Genomic DNA, 18696 nt, shown 5'->3' on the forward strand with positions numbered 1-18696 from the left:
ATACCCACTGAGAGCCGAATTCAATTCGAATTGCTGATAAAACTGAACATTCGCAGATAATCTGTTCAGACAAGGATTGCTTCATAAGCTCACCAACTGATTGGGGCTTTGATTGATCTTTATCTGGATTAAGTCGAATGGAAAGGTAGCTTGGAGCGTACAGGTGTGCGCATACTCGTCGCTTTAATCATGAGCAGCATTTCGGGGGTCCGAGTGACAAAAATTCGCATTTACGGGGCTACTTGCAAGCAATCGCTATCTAATAAATAATAATGCTAATAGTATTTTCTAATTGATCTATAGAAATTGATTGGGTGGTTTTCACTTGAAGGCCCCGTCGCAGTCGCTGTCGATTTTCATTATATAAATCAATTCATTTGTGGAGTATCTCCGGTCGATTTCTGACTAATATTTACATTGTGGAGTATATAATATTGTATTTGAGAAACTCCGCAATCAAAAGAAACTCCGAGCAAACAAAAACTGTATAGATAAATATGCACGGTGTACGTATTTTGTGATAACATGGCCTGATAATGCTAAGCCAATAATTTGATAAGGGAGTCGATGGTAAAATATCACCGATACTGTCCTTGTATCAAAAACCAATCGATTCAATATTTTACAACTATAATTGAAGATCAGTTCGGTTGTAATACCCCGTTCGATGTTGATGTCCGAGTGCGATAGGTAGTCCGAGTGGTGTGTGGTAATCTCCGGCAATTTGGACGCTTTTGTAACCGAAGATAATCAGTGGAACCTAAAACGGATTAAAGCGGGTCGCAGTTGTGCTTGGTGTTATGTCAGCCTTCAATTCCGCCGGATACTATGACGACTACAATGCCTACAGTGGACAGTTCCAGTTCTATGCCCCGGATTACATTTTACAGCCCGAGACTGACTACAAGTATGAGTAAGTAGTAGCTCCTTTTGCAGACCTGAGTGGTACCTAGCCTAAGGATTGGGGGACCGAGATCTAAGATTCGTTCCTGTAATGAGCTTCTTACTAGCTTCTTCTGCTAGACATTTTTTGTCCCCATTCACCCGCATCTATTTGAATCGGATCGTTATCGCTGGAAGTGCATTCGACTATATCAGTAACGTGAGTTGCAGTAAAAAAGGAGTCTGACGGCAGTTGTTCATGCCTTCCGTCACCTCATTCGAGGAAATGTGTGCCCATGAAACGGTCAAACGAGACTTTTGATAAAACCCAAAGCAAATATTGGAATCAGAACGCATTGTGACCATTATCTTTACCCATTTGCGAGGAAATTCTTTCAGAAAAATGTGATAGTGGAGATAAAATGGGCGTCTTGCTAGTTGTTAGTTTCTATTGTGTTTATATAAAATGTTTACTTTATGGCTGAGTCTATATTTGCTTTCAATTACAAATTAAACCCCTCTTATTACGCTGAAACTCTTTTGCACACGGCGAAATTCATATCTCAAAAACGACCCCTCCCACCGTTCCCTACGTCCTTTCCAGCAAGTCAAACTATTTTTCTAATTTCACAAGTGCAATGCCTCTCTGGCAGCTGAGTAATAAATGAAATACCTCCATGCCCTCAACCCCCAGCTCACTCCCTTTCGCGAAGTTCATTATCGGCTTCTGCAAACTTACACGGAAATCATCCCTGTTCCTTGCAAGAAGTTTTTCGGTTTGATTTTTTCACCCCCGACTCCTTGTTTTCCAACTGCTCATTTTCCCACAATTGATATTCGTGCACTATCTAATTGCACTTCAAAAATATCAAAGCTCCTTAAGTCTTCCATTTTTCACGCAAATTAACCATTAATTGGGTCGAGATAATGGGGAAAACGCTCCTTAAGGGAAAATGCTTTTCCATTTGTACCATGTCGCCGTGTGGTACTGGTAAACAAATAGTCACTATGCCCTCTCCTGAGTGTCGCTACTACCCTTCTGGAGTGTACCGGGTCCTTTTCCCGATTCACATATAAATTTTCAGTGCACGTATATGACGAAATATGGGAAGAGTTCTTTTAGAGGAGAAATATCTTTAGTAGTTGATTTTAATAGAAAAAAACTCCTTTTTGGCCATTTGTTATAGCAAGAATAGATAGCGTGCGTCTTCTAAGTGAGTTATAAAGAAATAAATATCACGAAGGCGCTCCTCGCGGAGCCTCCGTCTCTATTTCAATTACGAGAATTGTTTTTTGTAGTTTGTCACTCTCCGTGACATTTTCTTGGATCGATTTTCAAGATAGTTTCAATGGCATTTGCGATATTGATATGGAGCTTAATTGTAGATTAAGGAGTTTCGTTCCTCTCCTATTGGCAAATTGTTGCAAAGTATTGGACTGAATAAAAAGAATGTAAAATCCCTGCTTTACTAGGTAGAAAGCCGCCTTGGAACAATTTATCATATTATCCGAACTAGGCCTACACAATTGCAGCGTTTTTCAGACCAAGTTTACTGCAAAACAGTCCATGATCCAGCTGTTCCGCTTAGTATGCGCCGGCCGGTTTCAAAATAACTCATTTACCAAACAAGGCTCGGTTAAATCTACCACTTACCGTCGATTTGTCCTCGGGTTGTTGCTCACCTTCGCCTGTTTCGAATTCGGATTAGGACGCAATTTCTCTGGTAGTCCTTCATTGTCCAAAGCTGGGCACTCCTATTTTTGTGATATACTGGAGGTATGACCACTCCAGGGCTACTTGCTGACTCACTGCTTGACTCATCCATGCTGGGACTGCACTTGTTGTCAAATCATAGGACGGCTTGGATTTCAGCTTCTGTACATTGATGAGGCCAACATTTTGACTTCCTTATTGTGTCCGGATAGCTGATTTGTATCGTGATTTGACGTCGGATACCAGTCGACACAGCTGTGAATGAGTACCTGAGTTAAATCATCATGGTCAAAGGGTAGTATGGTTCCCAGGGCGAAACGTGGGTTGGTATCCACGATGTAGCATAAAACCTGGGAAACGTTTGCTGAACCAACACCGGCAGCTCTACTACCAAATCCTATCTTCATCTCCACGTGGTGACTGCTGGGAGCTCTTTCTTAACGAAAAGCTGCAGACGGAGGAGGATGAAGGCGAGTCTCCCGCACCTAAAAACGGGGCAAATTTTACCAACTCGTCCTTCAGGGGTTGGGTAGGGCTGACAACCTTACACGGAAAACATCTTGTTACGAGGCCACATCAGGAGCCTCGGACTGTCATTGTGGGAAGCTTGTTCCCAGTTTTTGAAAACAGACTTAGCCAATGCTACTGATACTCCAATTGCTGGTTCCGGTCCCGGCATAGGGAAGATTGACCCCTCTTTCGCTAAAGCATTCGAGATTCCATTTCCATCTATGCTACAGTGACCAGGTACTCAGAGTAGTTCCACCGTATTGAATCTAGAGATAGAGTTTAAACGGTTCCTGCATTTCTGAACGATTTTCGAGGAGATCAAAGGACTACTCAAGGCCCTCAATGCAGCTTGGCTATCACTGCAAATTGCGATGCGTCTGCCCTTCAACCCCTCGTCCGCTCATCCAGGTTGCCTCCCTTAGGATCGCATACACTTCAGCCTGAAAGACCGTTGTGTATTGTCCTAAAGGGAAAACCCACTTCTCGTTTTTATTCGAGAGGTATACTCCTGCTCCAGAACCATTTTCTGTCTTAAAGCCATCGGTGTAGAAGACGTCAGTATATCCTGATACGCACTCTTCTGGATCGTCCCAGTTTTCTCTCCTTTTCAAGATAACATCATATCTTCTACCAAACAGATGTATGGGGATCCGAGAATCGGAAGGCATTGCGAAAACTAGATTCAGTTCTCCCAATGACTCTTCCAATGCTCTGTGCCCCCCGTCCATTTTTTTTCCATAGATCTAATCGAGTTAGTCTATGAGCTGCTCTCATTGCAGTGCTCTGAATAAACAAATCCAAGGGCTGCAAATTGAGTAACGCATTCAGAGCTGCGCCGGATATGGTGTTCATGGCACCGATGATATCCAGACACAGAGTTCTTTGCAGTGTGGCTAGTATACAGCGAAAACTCTTTCGTTTCACCTTAACCCAACACACTATGGATGCATAAGCGAATATCGACCTAATGATAGCAACATATATCCACATTACTACCTAAGGCCTAAGTCCTCATGTCGAGGCAAAGGTCCGTCGGCAAAGCCCATAAGCTGTGATTGCTCGTTTCATCTTTACCTCGACATGTTTGTTCCAAAGAAGTTTTTTATCTAGAGTGACTCCGAGATGTTTCACTTCTTCGGAGAGTTGAGGGGTTGTACCCCTCATCGCTGGAAGGCAAATACCATTCAGTTTCCTCCTTTTTGTAAATAATACCATTGTGGTTTTATTTGGATTTACTGAAAGTCCATGCCTTAGAGACCAACTGTCAATCAAATCAAGCGCGCATTGTGTGTTTCTCTCCGAGGTCTCGACCAACAGCCAGCACAGCCACGTCATCCGCATAGCTTGAACGTGTATTGGCAGATTTTGCAGTTCGCATAGTAGTGAGTTGATCAGCATACTCCACAGAATTGGCGATAGCACACCTCATTGACGGCAGCTTTTCGTCGTTTTCGATGTCAACACACAATAATCTCTGCATTGGTATAGCGTAGATCCACTTTATTAGAGTTTCGTCAACACCATGTTCTCTGTCGTCACAGAGCTTTTAGAAGGGCGCACAGTCAAAGCCGCTTCAATGTTCACGAACCCCCATCCCCCACCCCCATCACGTACTCAGCTTTCAGAGTTGCATCCTCTATCTTTGAAACCAAAGAATGAAGAGAAGACTTACAGGACTTTCTTCGTTGGTAAGCAATGTTGGTTTTGTGACGCTCAACCAGTCGTTCCAGACATTTCAGCGAAAATGATGTAAGGCTGATTTGCCTGAAGTTTTTTGGATTTGAATAGTCATCTTTCGCAGGTTTTTGTATGAAAACTACATTCATCTCCTGCCAAGAGGAAGGTACGTAGCCCAGAGCAAGACGTCCTCTAAAAATATTTCTTAGAAGTTGCTATAAGTGCTCTATACCCTCCTTTAGCATCGCTGGATAGATGCTATCCATGCCAGCCGCTTTGGAATGTTTAAATGATAGTATAGCGGCTCTCGCCTTTTCATTGGTAACAACCGCTCTCGCAGCGTCCCAATTCCCCTTGCAACACCTTCGTGTTGAAGGGTTTGCTGAAATCGCCAATTCATTTCTTCCCTCTTCTGAGACCTGTTCCCCCGGGTCTTCTCTCTTTCTTGAGAGTCTGTATAGACTCAACTTTGGAGTTCGTGAAAGTACCATCCGGTTTTCTAAGAGAGTCCAACTTGGTCGACTTATCCTTATTAAGGTTTCTGCACAACCTGGAAGTCTCCCTTTTACCGTCCAGTTCCTCACAGTATGCTCTAAAATAGAAGTTCATTGAACTTTGTCGGATCTAGGGAGGGCTGTTCGCCTGCAAAAGTTAGGCTAAATTCTAAGTAAAGGTGGTCTGAAAGTGAGACTTCATCTAGTAGTCGCCAGTTTCTAATCAACTCTAACAACTTTGAAGTGCAGATTGCTACGTTAATTACTTCACTTCTACTTGGTCCCACGAATGTAGGGACGCACCCAACGTTCGTGGTCATCAGACCAGCTGAAGTGATAAAATCAAACAGCTTCTTTCCTCTAGGATTGCATTTGCCACGGCGCCATCAAATATGCTGAGCGTTCGTATCATAACTTATTAAAGGTTCAAGACCACTTGATTCTGCATAGACTACCAGATCCCTTAGTTCTTGCGTCGGCGGAGGGCACAAAGAATCATAGGGTTAGCAATTTTAAGTAAGCAGAGGCAACTATGACGTTTCTTCTCTTATCATTAACCTGGTGTTGTAAGTTGACCGCAACAAGGTCCTGAAAACAGAATTGTCTCAGCATGGTTGCCTCTAAAAATTTTGACATCAGAACGCAGGCCCTCGGTCTCGAGGATCTTTCATTGAAGAAGATCCTAGTCTAGGAATGAATCCTTGACTAATCCAATACCGCAGATTTTGTTAAAACGAACCCATGGCTCTTGAACCAGATCTTATATAAGGACAGTCCTGCAATTTTGCCGCCAGTAGATAGAAAGAAGTTTTGGCATGCTGCAGGTTGATTTGACTAACTCTTATGTTTGTAGCCATAAGTGCAGTCTAATATGAAAACCGCCGCTAACTGAAAAGTCTGCTACGTTCAGTGTGGATCTGACCGGGGTTACCAGTTTGTCCTCAACTTCCGCCGAAAGTTCCGCTTTCTTGCGTCCGATTTCTCTGGATGTCACCACATTTAGTAGTGTAGTAATGTCTATATCCTCATTCCCAAGAAACTTCGCCTTCTTTCGCAGTGTCTTTCGTTGTCGTCGGCTCCTCTCAGGTTTACGGTGTTCGGGCTGCCTAGATCTGTTTTCACATACCGGCGTTAGACCATTTGCGTCCACATTACCAGTTTCCCTTTCTTCTGTTTTCCGGGTACAGGCAGAGGAGAAGGTTCCGACAGGCAAGCCTGTACTCCCTTCTCCTTTGCGGGTAAAGTTTCCTTTTTCCCGAGCCTTCCTCCCCAGTATTTTAGAAGAGTTGGGCAACAGTGTCACCGATAAGCCGGCCGTAGTCAGATTTCCAGTTCCTCTCATTAAGGGAGTTGCTGTACTATCCTTTTTGGCTGACCGCGCGTAGACACCGGGTGTAGGTTTTCCACTGAGGTGGAGAGCCTGTCTTCCACAGATTTCTCCGTGGGGGGACATGAATTAGGTGCGACCTCCAAAATCTCCAATCTCCAAAATAGTACTCCGTACTGAAAAATGAGAAAATGGGAGTTTTTAGGCACCGGTGGACAGGATTTAGTGACATATTTGGAGTAAAGCGCAATCTTTTATCGATGATGATAGCAAACTGAGAAAAGGCTACCGTTTGCTAGATTTGGACCTGTCCAAGGAAAGTGACCAAAGGCGGGAGGGATAAAGAGGACTGAGGGAGTGCGGGGCTTGTATTGTGGAGTCTAATTGGTAGGAGGGACCTCAATTTAGGGGAGAAGCTAATGTTTACAGATATCATATATTGTAGAGTCTAATTAATGTTGATTGACTTTATCTAGACTAGGTGAAGAAAAATTATGAAAGGTGATCTACAGCTGGAAGGGGATTGACTGCCGGAACATTGGCCCTACGCAGTTAGCTTCTGTGAAAGTCCGGAGAGGAGCTTTGATAGAAGGAGGGGATGAAGGACGGAGGGGAGGCGTGATGGTTAAGAGGAAAACTACTGTCCGAGAAGAGAGCTAGCTCTGACACGTAGTGCCTTTGCTCGCGTAACGAGGCATCGCGCTTAGCGAGATTTTTTATCAGTGGGTTAGGGTGGGACAACCACTTCTTCAATCTGATGCGCGACACTTTGATCATACGCGGAATTATGGGACAAACCCCGGAGAGGTCAAATTTTTGTGAAAGTTTAGAATCGATCTCTGAGGGACTGCTGAGTTTACCGGGAAGTCTATGGACCGAAGTGCATGTGGCAAGTTCTGTTGGAGATTAAGTCTCCGAGAATTGTGAATAAGGGGAGGGGTCAATTGAATTAGTTTATAGAGTAACACTTCTTTCCAAACCGAATCAAAGGCCTTTTCGAGGTCTAAGGCGCAGGCTACGTTGCAATGTCTATTTTCCAAGTGATTGAATATAGTCTTGCAGATGCAGGATTTGCTCGGCGGATTTGAGGTTTTGAGGCTACTTAGTAGGATACGTTCGAAGATTTTTCCAATATTGGAAAGAAGAGAGATAGGCCTCATATCTTTGAGATCGCCGTTCTTAACTTTTGCCTTTTTCTTCAAGGAACCACCGGAAAGCATTACGTCGCGGGGTGGACATGTTTCTAGCCCCTTTTTTCACCCATTGAGTTACGGATGCGAGAGAAGTTACGGGATTATAACTCTGACCTCGTGTGCTGAAAATTGAGTTGAGAGGAATCAAGAAGAAGTTGATGACCACTTAACGTAATTTCTTTCGTGGCATAATGGCTATTGGGTATATGTACATTGTATCAAATCTCTTGATTGTCATGAATGCGCCGCGATACCGGACCATTAGTGGATAGAGAGACCTTTCCCGTCTCTTCTGACTCTTAACCTGCCCAGAATCCGTCCCAGCATTTATAATCTGCATTTCAGTTTTTCTGGCACGCAAATATTTCGCCAATCAGACTTTCCGGTGCTACTGTTCTTCTCAATGTCCCCTCTGGAGTCTTGCTTTCCTCTATGAATCTAGGACAATCTAAGAAGACATGGTCCTGGTCCTTCGGAATATCGTCGCAACTGCGACAGTTAGATGAGCTGTCCAGTTTAAATCTATACATGTATTTACGGTATCTGTGTTGTCCCATGAGAAACTGCGTGAAGTCATAGTTTATTTCATCTTGTGTTCTCTGCATTTAATCTATGGGTCAATCGACCCTTTTCCATCTGTTTCCATAGTTGTTGCCACCAGCTCAATGACTTCTCCCTTTCGGCTATTGTTGCGTATCGATCAGAGTAAGAACCTGGTGGAAATAGGTCATGTCACCGTCCAAAATGTCAATCGCCATGATTCCAGCTACCTTGGTGTTAAAACCACAGCACTCTTAAACTGGTCCTCGAAACTGGCCATCGTAGAGCAGTATAGAGCTCATAAATCTAGTTTTAAGGAAACTGTGGAACTGAGTGCATCGCGGACATTGGACGATCTTAAATCAAAATTGCAAAATATTCAAGTAGGGGCGGAGCCCACTTTCAGGTGATACGTCGGCTTCCATAACATATACAAAACTACCAATGACAACAGACTGTGGATTATTCAACTAGCAGTGTTGCATGAAATGATTGTTGGAAGTACCTGATTCGCGCGGAAAGTGATCCACGAACGAACTTGGGTTTCATCAGACGAGACCACTTTCAACCAAATTGACGTTTGCCAATCGAACATCGTCACCTCTCAATTTGATGTTTTTGAGAGTATATAGCGGGGCCAACCTAGATTCGGATCACTATCTCGTTGGCATGGTCCTCCGGGTTGTAATTCGAACCCTACCACCTAGAATCCCCTCGATAAACTGGTGAGAGTGAATAGTGAAGTCATCCATAACAAAGCCCTCCGTAACACCTATAAAGGGAAAATGGTTACCGCAACAACCGCAGCTAATATAGGTCCTGGAAATCAAGCATCGGTACATGATTTTCAAAACCATCTAAAAAACGCAAAAAGGTCGGAATGACTGGTTTGACGATAAATGTAAACTACGAACGAAAAAATGCTGCGCAAAGGCCTATCACGAACTCCGTTGAGTTGAGAAGTGACTTCACAGACGTCAGACAGTTTTTAGGATATCGAATTGGTGGTGCAAAACCGGGATGCGTGGAGTTCCTAGTCTAGTCCGGATACTAGTTATTGCGCCGTAGTCGATGATGAATAATACTATATTACTTTATTTTGAAAATTTATTCCCAAGGGGCGGGGGGGGGGGGTGTGTCTATTTTTCATACGCTGCTTCAGATGCATCTTCCTTTTTAGGGTTTTCAAACTTTATTTTATATCGTAATTCATCTGTTCACCACCAGAACAATTTGAATTAGCGAACGAAATGAGATAGTCGGTTCTAGTCCTTTATTTACATAAATAGATCTTCTTGGTTTTTATTTCGGAGAAATAAGTTAGAGTTTAAGTTTCCCTAGTCCACACTGCAACAGGCAGCCTTTTTTTCTATCAATCAACCTCCCTTGGAAACTGCATCTGGTAGCAAAGAAATCAATAACTCATTCATAATACCCTCACAGCCTCGTTGTTAACATCCTTTTGATTTGAATGCTATAAGGATCTAATTCAAACCAACTTCTGAGACAAATTGCCCAATACCGAATAATTGCGAATGCTATAAACGTAAAAGTCACATCCCCTCGGTGCATCAAAGGTTGTACAATTTCAAAAACATAATTAGATGATTTCACGCTTTCAAATTTTTTTCTTCACAACACCACAACATGTTTGGTCCCGATATCATTAAGGACATTTTAGAGTCGGGTCCTTTGCACACCTACTCGACTCGTCCGAGTCCATTCATTCGCCTCGAATGCCATTGAGAAGACGTATCGATCGGAAGTGCCAAAAAGGAAGAGGACGCAGGCAAGGATGATAAAGGCACGTAAGCAAACAATTGTAATACCACTTAGATGTCCGCTTTGTATCGGACAAGATGCATGACTTTTTTTCAATTCCTGCAAACCGGATGTAACTTCCAACAGGCACCCTTTATAACACTGTCCTTCCTGCCATATAACTCGATGATAATTGTTCACATTCAATTTGCTGGACGCATACATCTTTCGGGAAACGATGGCTCCTTTGTGCTCACCTTTAGCTGCGTGTCAATGGGTCTATAGTGTGACAAATATGCCCGCGTACTTATTCAGGACGATTCAGTCGGGGTGAGTGTGTCCTAGATAATTTTTTTATCGAAGTGTTTGTGATAAATTGAAGAGAATGGATTGGGGTGAATGGCGATATTGGATTTGAATTGATTTTGAAATTGTTTGGAAAAAATGGGACCTTACATAGGTGTAATGGTTCATCATAAGAACAGCGTTGCTGATGAGTCGACATTGGGTTTGCTCAACGTCGTTGGGGACTTACGGAGATGGAGGGTGCTGAATGGCGGGGTGAAGTGATATTTAGCTGAATAATCACTTTAGGGGGCCTCAGGACCTGAATTCAATGAAGAGATTGAGCATTGAGATGGAATAACATCACTGATAAAAGTAAAGGTGGTCCAGAGATAAAAAGTATGTAAATAGCGAGCCCTTGAAGATAGTGAAAGTTGCCCGTCGTACAGGATATCATACAATGGTGGAATACCACATCAACAATTGTGAAACGGTCCACAACTTGCGTTCGCGCACGATCACTATCCCACAAGTCCAGAAACTTAAGAAACGAAGAACTAGCATCATTGACAGACTGCGGCGAACAAAAAATGCAGTAAAAGTGGGGCTAGATGATTTGGAACTGAATGAAGGGATGTTTCACCTACTCTCTCATTTGTGACCAAAAGGAGCAGCATTGACCTAGCCTGTTCATAGTTCATGCTATTATTTTGTGTATGCTTTATTGCTTCATTTTACACCAATCTCTGTAAAGGCAAAATTAATAACAGAAGGATACTGACGACCGAAAGCAGGACTGTAATCCGGACATGAATTCGGCGAACTGGCACCCAACTACATCAACTTTGCACTTTTAGTTATTCAATTATAGTCACTTCGTTAGGCTTTCCTTGCTCTTTCAAATGTCCCAAGCTGGTATTACTAATTTCTGGTGTTTGCGATTGGGTAGCCTGACAAGGACTTTCAGGGAATCTACTCTGCAGAAAAGATTTTGGTAACTTGAGCATAACGCTACCGCAAGTTGAAGCCTGTTCCTTCGTTTGAGGAAAAGTGGTAGTCGTGATTAGTGATCTTACAGATGTGTGTATCTCTGAAGAGGAAAAAGGCTCTAGCGGGTAAGTGTCGCAACGAACACGAGGTATTAACATTATTGGTCGATTGTCAAGACGACCCTTTAAGAAAACTAAACACACTCCCAGGAATGGATAACTTTCGGGGCATACTATAAGGAACGGATAGGAAACTCTAATCTACAAGGGGTGATCGAAAAGTGAGTTGCTAAGCTTTACTTACTTCCGGGGAAAGGGCGTGTAGCCTAAAACTTGAAAGGTCAAGTGCATGTGGAGCCTAGCCGGGAAGTTGAGACACTATTGCTTCTCTATCAACCATACAAAAACGAAGTTGGGAGCGTGGATAAGCTATCTTCCACTGATTTACGTATCAGAACCAAACGAATGCTAGGCCATGAACCTAGGAAATGTAGAGCTCCATGTTGGGCACCATTTCTAGTAACTTATTGAACCAAAGACGACCACTCAAGACGGTCTTTGACCATCCAGCAGCCTTAATATGTCATTACCAAAGTATTCTTGAAACTGTGGAGCTAAGATCTTAAGTTGGTTTTCCAAGGTATTTCAGGAGGACGATGACACCCGCTAAACAACCAGAGAATGAAGAGGGCAAGGGAGTGTAACTAGGGAACGTGGTATTATCATGCCAGAATGGGAAACGCCCCACAGTCGTTGGACAAACTGCCAGTCAATCGAACAAATTTCTGAACTAACCACGTTACGTCTTTGTTCACGAAGGGTTCATTAAGGACCAAGAGGAAAGCCGAGAAATTGCACTCAAATTAAGGCAGATAGATTGGAACTGTGAGGCCGCGGTTTATATTTATTAGAAGTGGGGGAGATTAAGTATTATAGGGTTTTATTTGACATTTTCCTTGATCAGCTCGGGTTATTCGAGGATTTGACGCAAGGATTTGGCTTTGCCAGAGCGACAAAGAGCTTGCTATGGTTTTATATAAAACGAAACCTTATACAAATTGGATGTCTGTTCTTTCTCCTTTGATTAGCATTATCCGTATTTCCGCTTTTCACGCTTCTCTTGCAGGCTCCGGTCCCCAAGGTGCATCTGGATTTTCATTATTACGCGATTCATTACGCGCCATTTTTCGTCCAACAACAGTACCGCCCCGATAATGTTCTATGAGAGTATCTTTTCTTTTGTTTAAAATTTGCGTTCAGTAGAACATGCTTTGAGTCTTTAGGTGTACCAAAACATTCAGGGTAACAGGGAGAATCATTCAACCTGAATCAGTACAGGTATTTCTTGTTCTTCTCTTATGAATTATGTAAGGTGGAAGTTATTTTAGGCTGGTGGTCCTTGATTCCATTTCTCAATACGGGCAATCACTGAGTGAACCTTGTTCTCGGATGTTTTTCACACTTTTTTAATAATCTTTATATGGTTATACAGACAACGGAACTGGTTTACCAGGGGACCAGTTGGGAGCACTCGTGCAATAATACACTCTGCCTTGTCCGACAGCGTATGACGTCCTTAGTGTCAGTAAGCCGTTGGGTCATGTTTACATTCCTCCGCTTGTTCCCAAACGCTAGTGCTTTCTCCTACTATAGATCAGTGCTTCATATAAAAAAATAGGGTAAGCCACTCCGGCCGCAAGTAATTTGCAACTGTACCTCCTTCTTGTGTTCCGCTGGGTCAGGCTTGACCGTCTCAAGCCGCGTTTGTATGCGGCTTCGTGGGACCCCCGTGAAGTAATACTTCGCGGAGAGGGCTCCGGTTTACATCAACATAATTAACTTATGCGCCTGTCGCGCTTTCTGGGCTTAATCAAGTTTCTGTAGCTTTTCGGATATCGCTCCAATTTGCTTCTGACCTTAGCATTTCCTCCACGAGATTATGGGGTCCGATAACTACATTGAGGCCGTCGTTTAACCCCACTCTTTCAATCGCCAATCTCGGAAAATGGAACATAACATGTTCCGAGTCCTCGGGTGTAGCAACACATTCGGGGCAGTTACGGGGACTCGTCCAATCCGAAGTGATGCAAGTACTTCCTGCAGTTGCCGTGTTTCGTAAGGAACTGTGCCTTTCTGTTTTCGTTCGACCTATGTCTTAAAACGCAGGGTTAGTGCATGGGTCCAGTGGTTTTTTGGAAGACCGCTGTCACATCGGTCGAATTCGCCTTCCTTCTTTGGCAAAGACAGTGTGCCTCATTCGCTAGAAGTTCTAACGGAATCATTGCCGCAATGAAACATACTGTCTTACCGGATACTGCCATATCTGCACTATTCACCCTCAGCGTGACGGACAGACACACCGAAGTCACCCCTTTCTGGTTCACAATATTGTCTGGTGACCCCTCTCCCAGGCAGGAGCCGAGTATAGCAGGATGGATTTCGCTACCCTTGCGCGGTTGCCTTGAAGCTCAACTTGGCATCAATCATTACGCGCAGGTATCCTATTTTGGATTTTGAAACGACCTTGGACCTAGGCCCAGGAATAAAAATTTCCAATTTCAAATAAACGATAACACCGGGCCCACATAATTTTCTCTATAGAATGGTATATTTCCACACCAGGCTCCGCTTTTCGGCATAATTTTCACCTCGGCCCCGAACTTTCTCTATCCGGCGCTGGTTCTGCCATTGGCTTTGAAAAAGATAATACCAATTCTGGTATATGATATTAGCCAAGTTCAAGAGAGCTCCTTAATTTTCCATAGAAGTTTCATGAATTAAAATGGAAACTTTGGTTCCTGGGGAAGATCCCAGCTAGGTTGTGGGAAATATTTTTGTAGTATGCAGGGAGCCTTTTTTTAAACACTACCTAGAGGTTCATAGTTATCATGCGGCTCGTATAATATAGTTGACAGCTCTCTATAGGGAGCATTCGGGGATGGGGTGAAAATATTTCGAAAAAAATGGGCCCGGGGTGAAAACTATGTGGCCCCCTAGTATCCTTTTTATTCATTTCTATTGCGGGCCCAAAGGAAACTCCAAGTTTAGGAGCGTACTGCTTTTCCACCACCTCATGCTAGGCTTAGCTGATGGAGCTGGCACTTTGATATCTCTTTGATACTGCCGTGGATCATATGTAATAAGCGGCTGAGAGTAGAACTAGATTCGACAACTGATTTATTTAGAGAAGGTTTGAATTTTTGTAGATTTCCTTCCATACGGGGAACAGTCTCAACGATTCAAAATGAGATTCTTTAGCGGCCAATTGGGAACTTCCGAGTAGGTATTTATCAGAATTTGTACAGGAGCCCTCAATGCAAACTGCAGATGAGGTTGATACAGATCAAGTTGAACAGCAAATGTCAGGGGAAACATTTTGCTTGAAGCATAAGAGAACCTGGATTTAGTATTCGCGCGCTCATACACTTTTCGGGAAAGAGGTCTGGGTCCATAATCGATTTAATTCGCGTAAATGTTACTACATTGGGCAGGAGAGTCGTTTGGCATATTCGTGAGCACTATAGTTACTAGGCAAGTTGCTGCTGCAAAAAGAGTTCTCGTGGCATGGTGGGTGGACTGCCGAACTCAAAGCCATTATACCTATGAATAGTATGGCGATATGAAAGGTCACTCAGATCACCTAATAGTTCACAGAAGCTGGTAATGCTACTATATCCCGAAGGCGATGCATACTTAGTAGAAGACCAAGGTTTTGACCCATGTGTTCTCAAGTAAGGAAGCTTGACTAAAACTAAAGATTCAGTTGAAAACCAGGTAGCAGGAACAGCGAGAAAGGGTTTTATGCTTTTATGCAATTACGAGGCAGCTTGAAAGAGGTCATTAAGAGATGTAGAAAAAATTGCTACAAACAATTAAAAACCATTGGGTTGGGCTTTTTGGGTGGTGATGCAAAGGCTGTGAGGACAAATATCACAACAAGCACCGTCCCCTCTTGCCGATCCAAAGCTGATCCAAATTTTATAAAGGTAGTCCTGAGTCCGTCATCCACTTAATGACGGACCAAGTAAAGGCAAACACAGCGTCTAATGAATTTTTTCTGCTCTGGACGAAACCGCAAATTGTCTACTTTTTAAAATTTGGGTTCTAGCTCAGAGCGTGGGGTCTGTAAACCAGAAACCGTGAAAGCAAGGTTCTTTCTAATTGGTCCGGCTCGCCATCAAGTGGATGGCGGACTCAGGATTCCTCATATCCTTAAAAAAAATATACTCAGTAAAGTTCTGAAGCCAGCAGCAAGGATTATGTCTGACCTCTACGCCACCATTTTCATGGCGCTCTTAACTAGTCGAGAAGGCAAAAGCTGGTATTACTTCCGGAATCTAAGTCACCTGGACGAGGAAATTAGGAAATGGCGGAGAGAGCCATGTAAAACAGGCTACTGCCGTGGACAGTGGCAATGACTCTTCAAGAGGCCAGTGTAAGATTCTCCATTCCACCTCCACTGTGGATGTAATAACCATAGTACTGAACCTCAGCTGTGTGCCATGTGGGAGTTGAATATTGAAAGCGTATTTAATTTCGACAACTGGAGCCAAATTTAAGGCGTATTGACTGAAACAGATTTTCCTGGATACTTGGCGAATTTGCTGGAGAATTATCTATTGGATAAGCCTCTGTGGCATGGGATAATAAGGGTCCCAGAGTCGTTTACGTTGTAACAGTGGGGGTACCACAAGGCTGGGTACTGGGACCTCTGCTGTGGAATCTAATGTACTATATAACTGAGTGCTCTTATTTCCCATCCCAGCAGAGGCCATGAATATTTGTTTTTCGTTTGCAGCAGACAGAATGTTCACCACTTAGTTTTGCGTGGTTGTCCCGATTAACCTCGATGCGGTAGCATACAAAACAAATGCTTCAAAGCATATGATGTTTCACTGCTCGGTATTTCTGAGCGAAAAATGGGTGTGAGCCCGGAGAATACAATTGAACAGATGCTCAAGACGAAGGAGAAATGGTTTGCAGGTGCCCCCGCCTCCTTGTGGAGATTCAGAACTGGCGAAGGGGGAAGAAAGAGGCGAACCTACCTCACGAAGTAACATGTCTATACTGGGTGCAGAAGTACTATTTTCCTTGTTACTGAGGAGCTTTGATTGTGATCACAAAATCAATCCATATCTTAAGAAGACAATGGGGTTAGGTCTAAACCACGGTTACTCACCGGCGCTACCTCCGCTACTTCGCATTCCTCACTGTAGTGTAACTGAAAGGAACGTTCTTGTCAAAGAAGGATGAAACAAGGGTATCATGAGCGAAATACTAAAGTTATCAGACGAGCTGAGGTACATAGACACCACTGCCTATAGGCAGCGTTTCTCGCGATTTTGGATGTGGACTAATCTATTTGAGATATTGGAATAGTAAGTAAAGGATAGTAAAGCACAACCTAATGAACCGCGTCCCACTCTATGAAACGGGGAATGGTGTCCGAGGAATGACGATCACTGGAGGAGCGGCTGGGGGATGTTTCCTCTGTCCGGATTTTGCGACCTTACATAATGATCTACGAACTACCGATGAACCTAACCCAATGCCAGACAAACCGTATCTGATTGGATAGGCGAATGATTCTGCGGCACTAGCTACCGTACACTTGGTGGATTGATGATACGATGAGTCACTAGATTGGCAATTGAGCATGTATTATTCTTAGCTCTTTAGAAAACTGAAACGGCCATCCTAACCAAACAGGAAATCCTCACAGTCCTTCATACATAAGGTGATGAGATAACATTTGGGTATAAACCGCGGTGTGGTTGGCTCAATAGCTAATTCGAAGAAAGGATCCTTCTACGAAATTCAGGGGATCACCAAAATACTGCAATTGGAATGCTTACGAGAAACTAGGGGTGTTTTCTAGTCTCCTGATGGATATTTAGAACTGGCGAAGGAGGAAAAAAGGAGATGTACCCACTACACGAAGTAACATGCCTATAGTAGCCCCATGGGCGCAGAGTTAGAGAAACTGATCTCTAGTGGGCACAAATTTCATATTCAGTCGCTCTAACTCCGACGTTGACGTGCCTGAGTTATAGCGAAGCTATCAACACATGAGAACATGAAGGTGTTGCCTGTGTAACATGAGTACCTGTCATATAAGCATAATCCCACGGTCCTCTTCGAACGCGGATTGATTTAGAGACCGCAACCAGGGCTCTACCATGGCTAGCACAACCAAACTGGTCTATACAGAGTGCAGGTTCAGCATTCAAGCCAGTGCGTGCCAAGATTGTAAAGCGATTTGAACATAACCACAACCATCAAGAAACTCCCACAAAGGGACCAAACGAAAAGAGCCAAGAGCACATCCCCCCGGAATTCTCCTGGAGCAAGTGCTCTCGGAGAGATTTCATGGGAACACACTCGAGTCTTTTCCCTAAGTGTGTCCCTAAATAAAGAACTGCGTGGAAACAGTAAACAGCATCAAGTAACACCTCTTCTTACGGTCCTAGACTAGTTCCTTTGACCTCTAAAAATGCTGGACTGTTGAAGGCATTTTCTCATTTCCTTTGATCGTCCTTATTAATTGCAATTTATTATAATTTCAAGGATAATTGGGAAAGCCGAGTTATCCTGTACTTGAAAATATCACTCAATAAAAAACTAGAAATTTCAAAGTGCATCTGTCTTCAAAAGTTTTGGACAATACGATGCTTGCATTGATTCACCTTTCCGTTATTTAAAGACCTTAAAATCCAGGTAAATGAATAGCTCGTCCTTTGTTAACTTCAGGAAGAAATTACAGCTCCGAGTGAAACCTTTACCCTGTGATGTAAATTTCTTTTCTTCATTGTTGACAAACATCAATCTCAACGAAACATATAAAAATTTTATACAGAAACCCTTCGTCCTTTTCATATCCGTATATAATACTCACGTGGTGACCGCGACAACTCAAAAGTATTTCAAGGAAAAAGTTGTCTTCATTAGCTTTGTAATGAATATTCAACTTTGTCACGAATTCCCATCAGAATCCTATACAACGTTAATGGCGGAGGGACCTACAACATTATCCTTATTACTTTGCCCAAAGTCATCATTTCACCGAACCAGACTCCTATATCCTTTTTTTGTGTCGGTTTAATCAATCTACTTAAATACACGCTCCCTGAAAAGGGTCAGAGGAGTAAAACAATCGAACAATAAACTTTTATGGATCTTGTATTCGAGGACGTGACGAGAAGGCGTACTCTACTCCAAGTCCTTGACGTGGTTACTCCTGCAGGAAAAAAAGTGCCGTTCGGTTACAACACCACTACCACGCCCATTGCCAGTCGAGGGTATGCAAGGAGTGCTCATGTAAATG

General features: G+C 43.2%; 1 protein-coding gene across 2 annotated transcripts in view; it reads left to right on the forward strand.

Moving 5' to 3' along the window:
* The first annotated feature begins 299 nt into the window (after nt 1-299).
* The window catches only part of LOC119655816 (homeobox protein vnd), a 57816-nt gene continuing 39419 nt past the window's right edge, over nt 300-18696 (forward strand). Inside the window, exon 1 of one of the 2 annotated variants that reach the window (XM_038061920.1) lies at nt 300-913. In XM_038061920.1, the coding sequence (XP_037917848.1) occupies nt 801-913 (113 nt within the window). In that variant the 5' untranslated portion in view covers nt 300-800. The remainder of the gene's footprint in view (nt 914-18696) is intronic. The other variant, XM_038061921.1, reaches the window with a different exon arrangement.

This window comes from Hermetia illucens, chromosome 4, assembly GCF_905115235.1.
Source record: "Hermetia illucens chromosome 4, iHerIll2.2.curated.20191125, whole genome shotgun sequence".
Classification (NCBI taxonomy): Eukaryota; Metazoa; Arthropoda; class Insecta; order Diptera; family Stratiomyidae; genus Hermetia; species Hermetia illucens.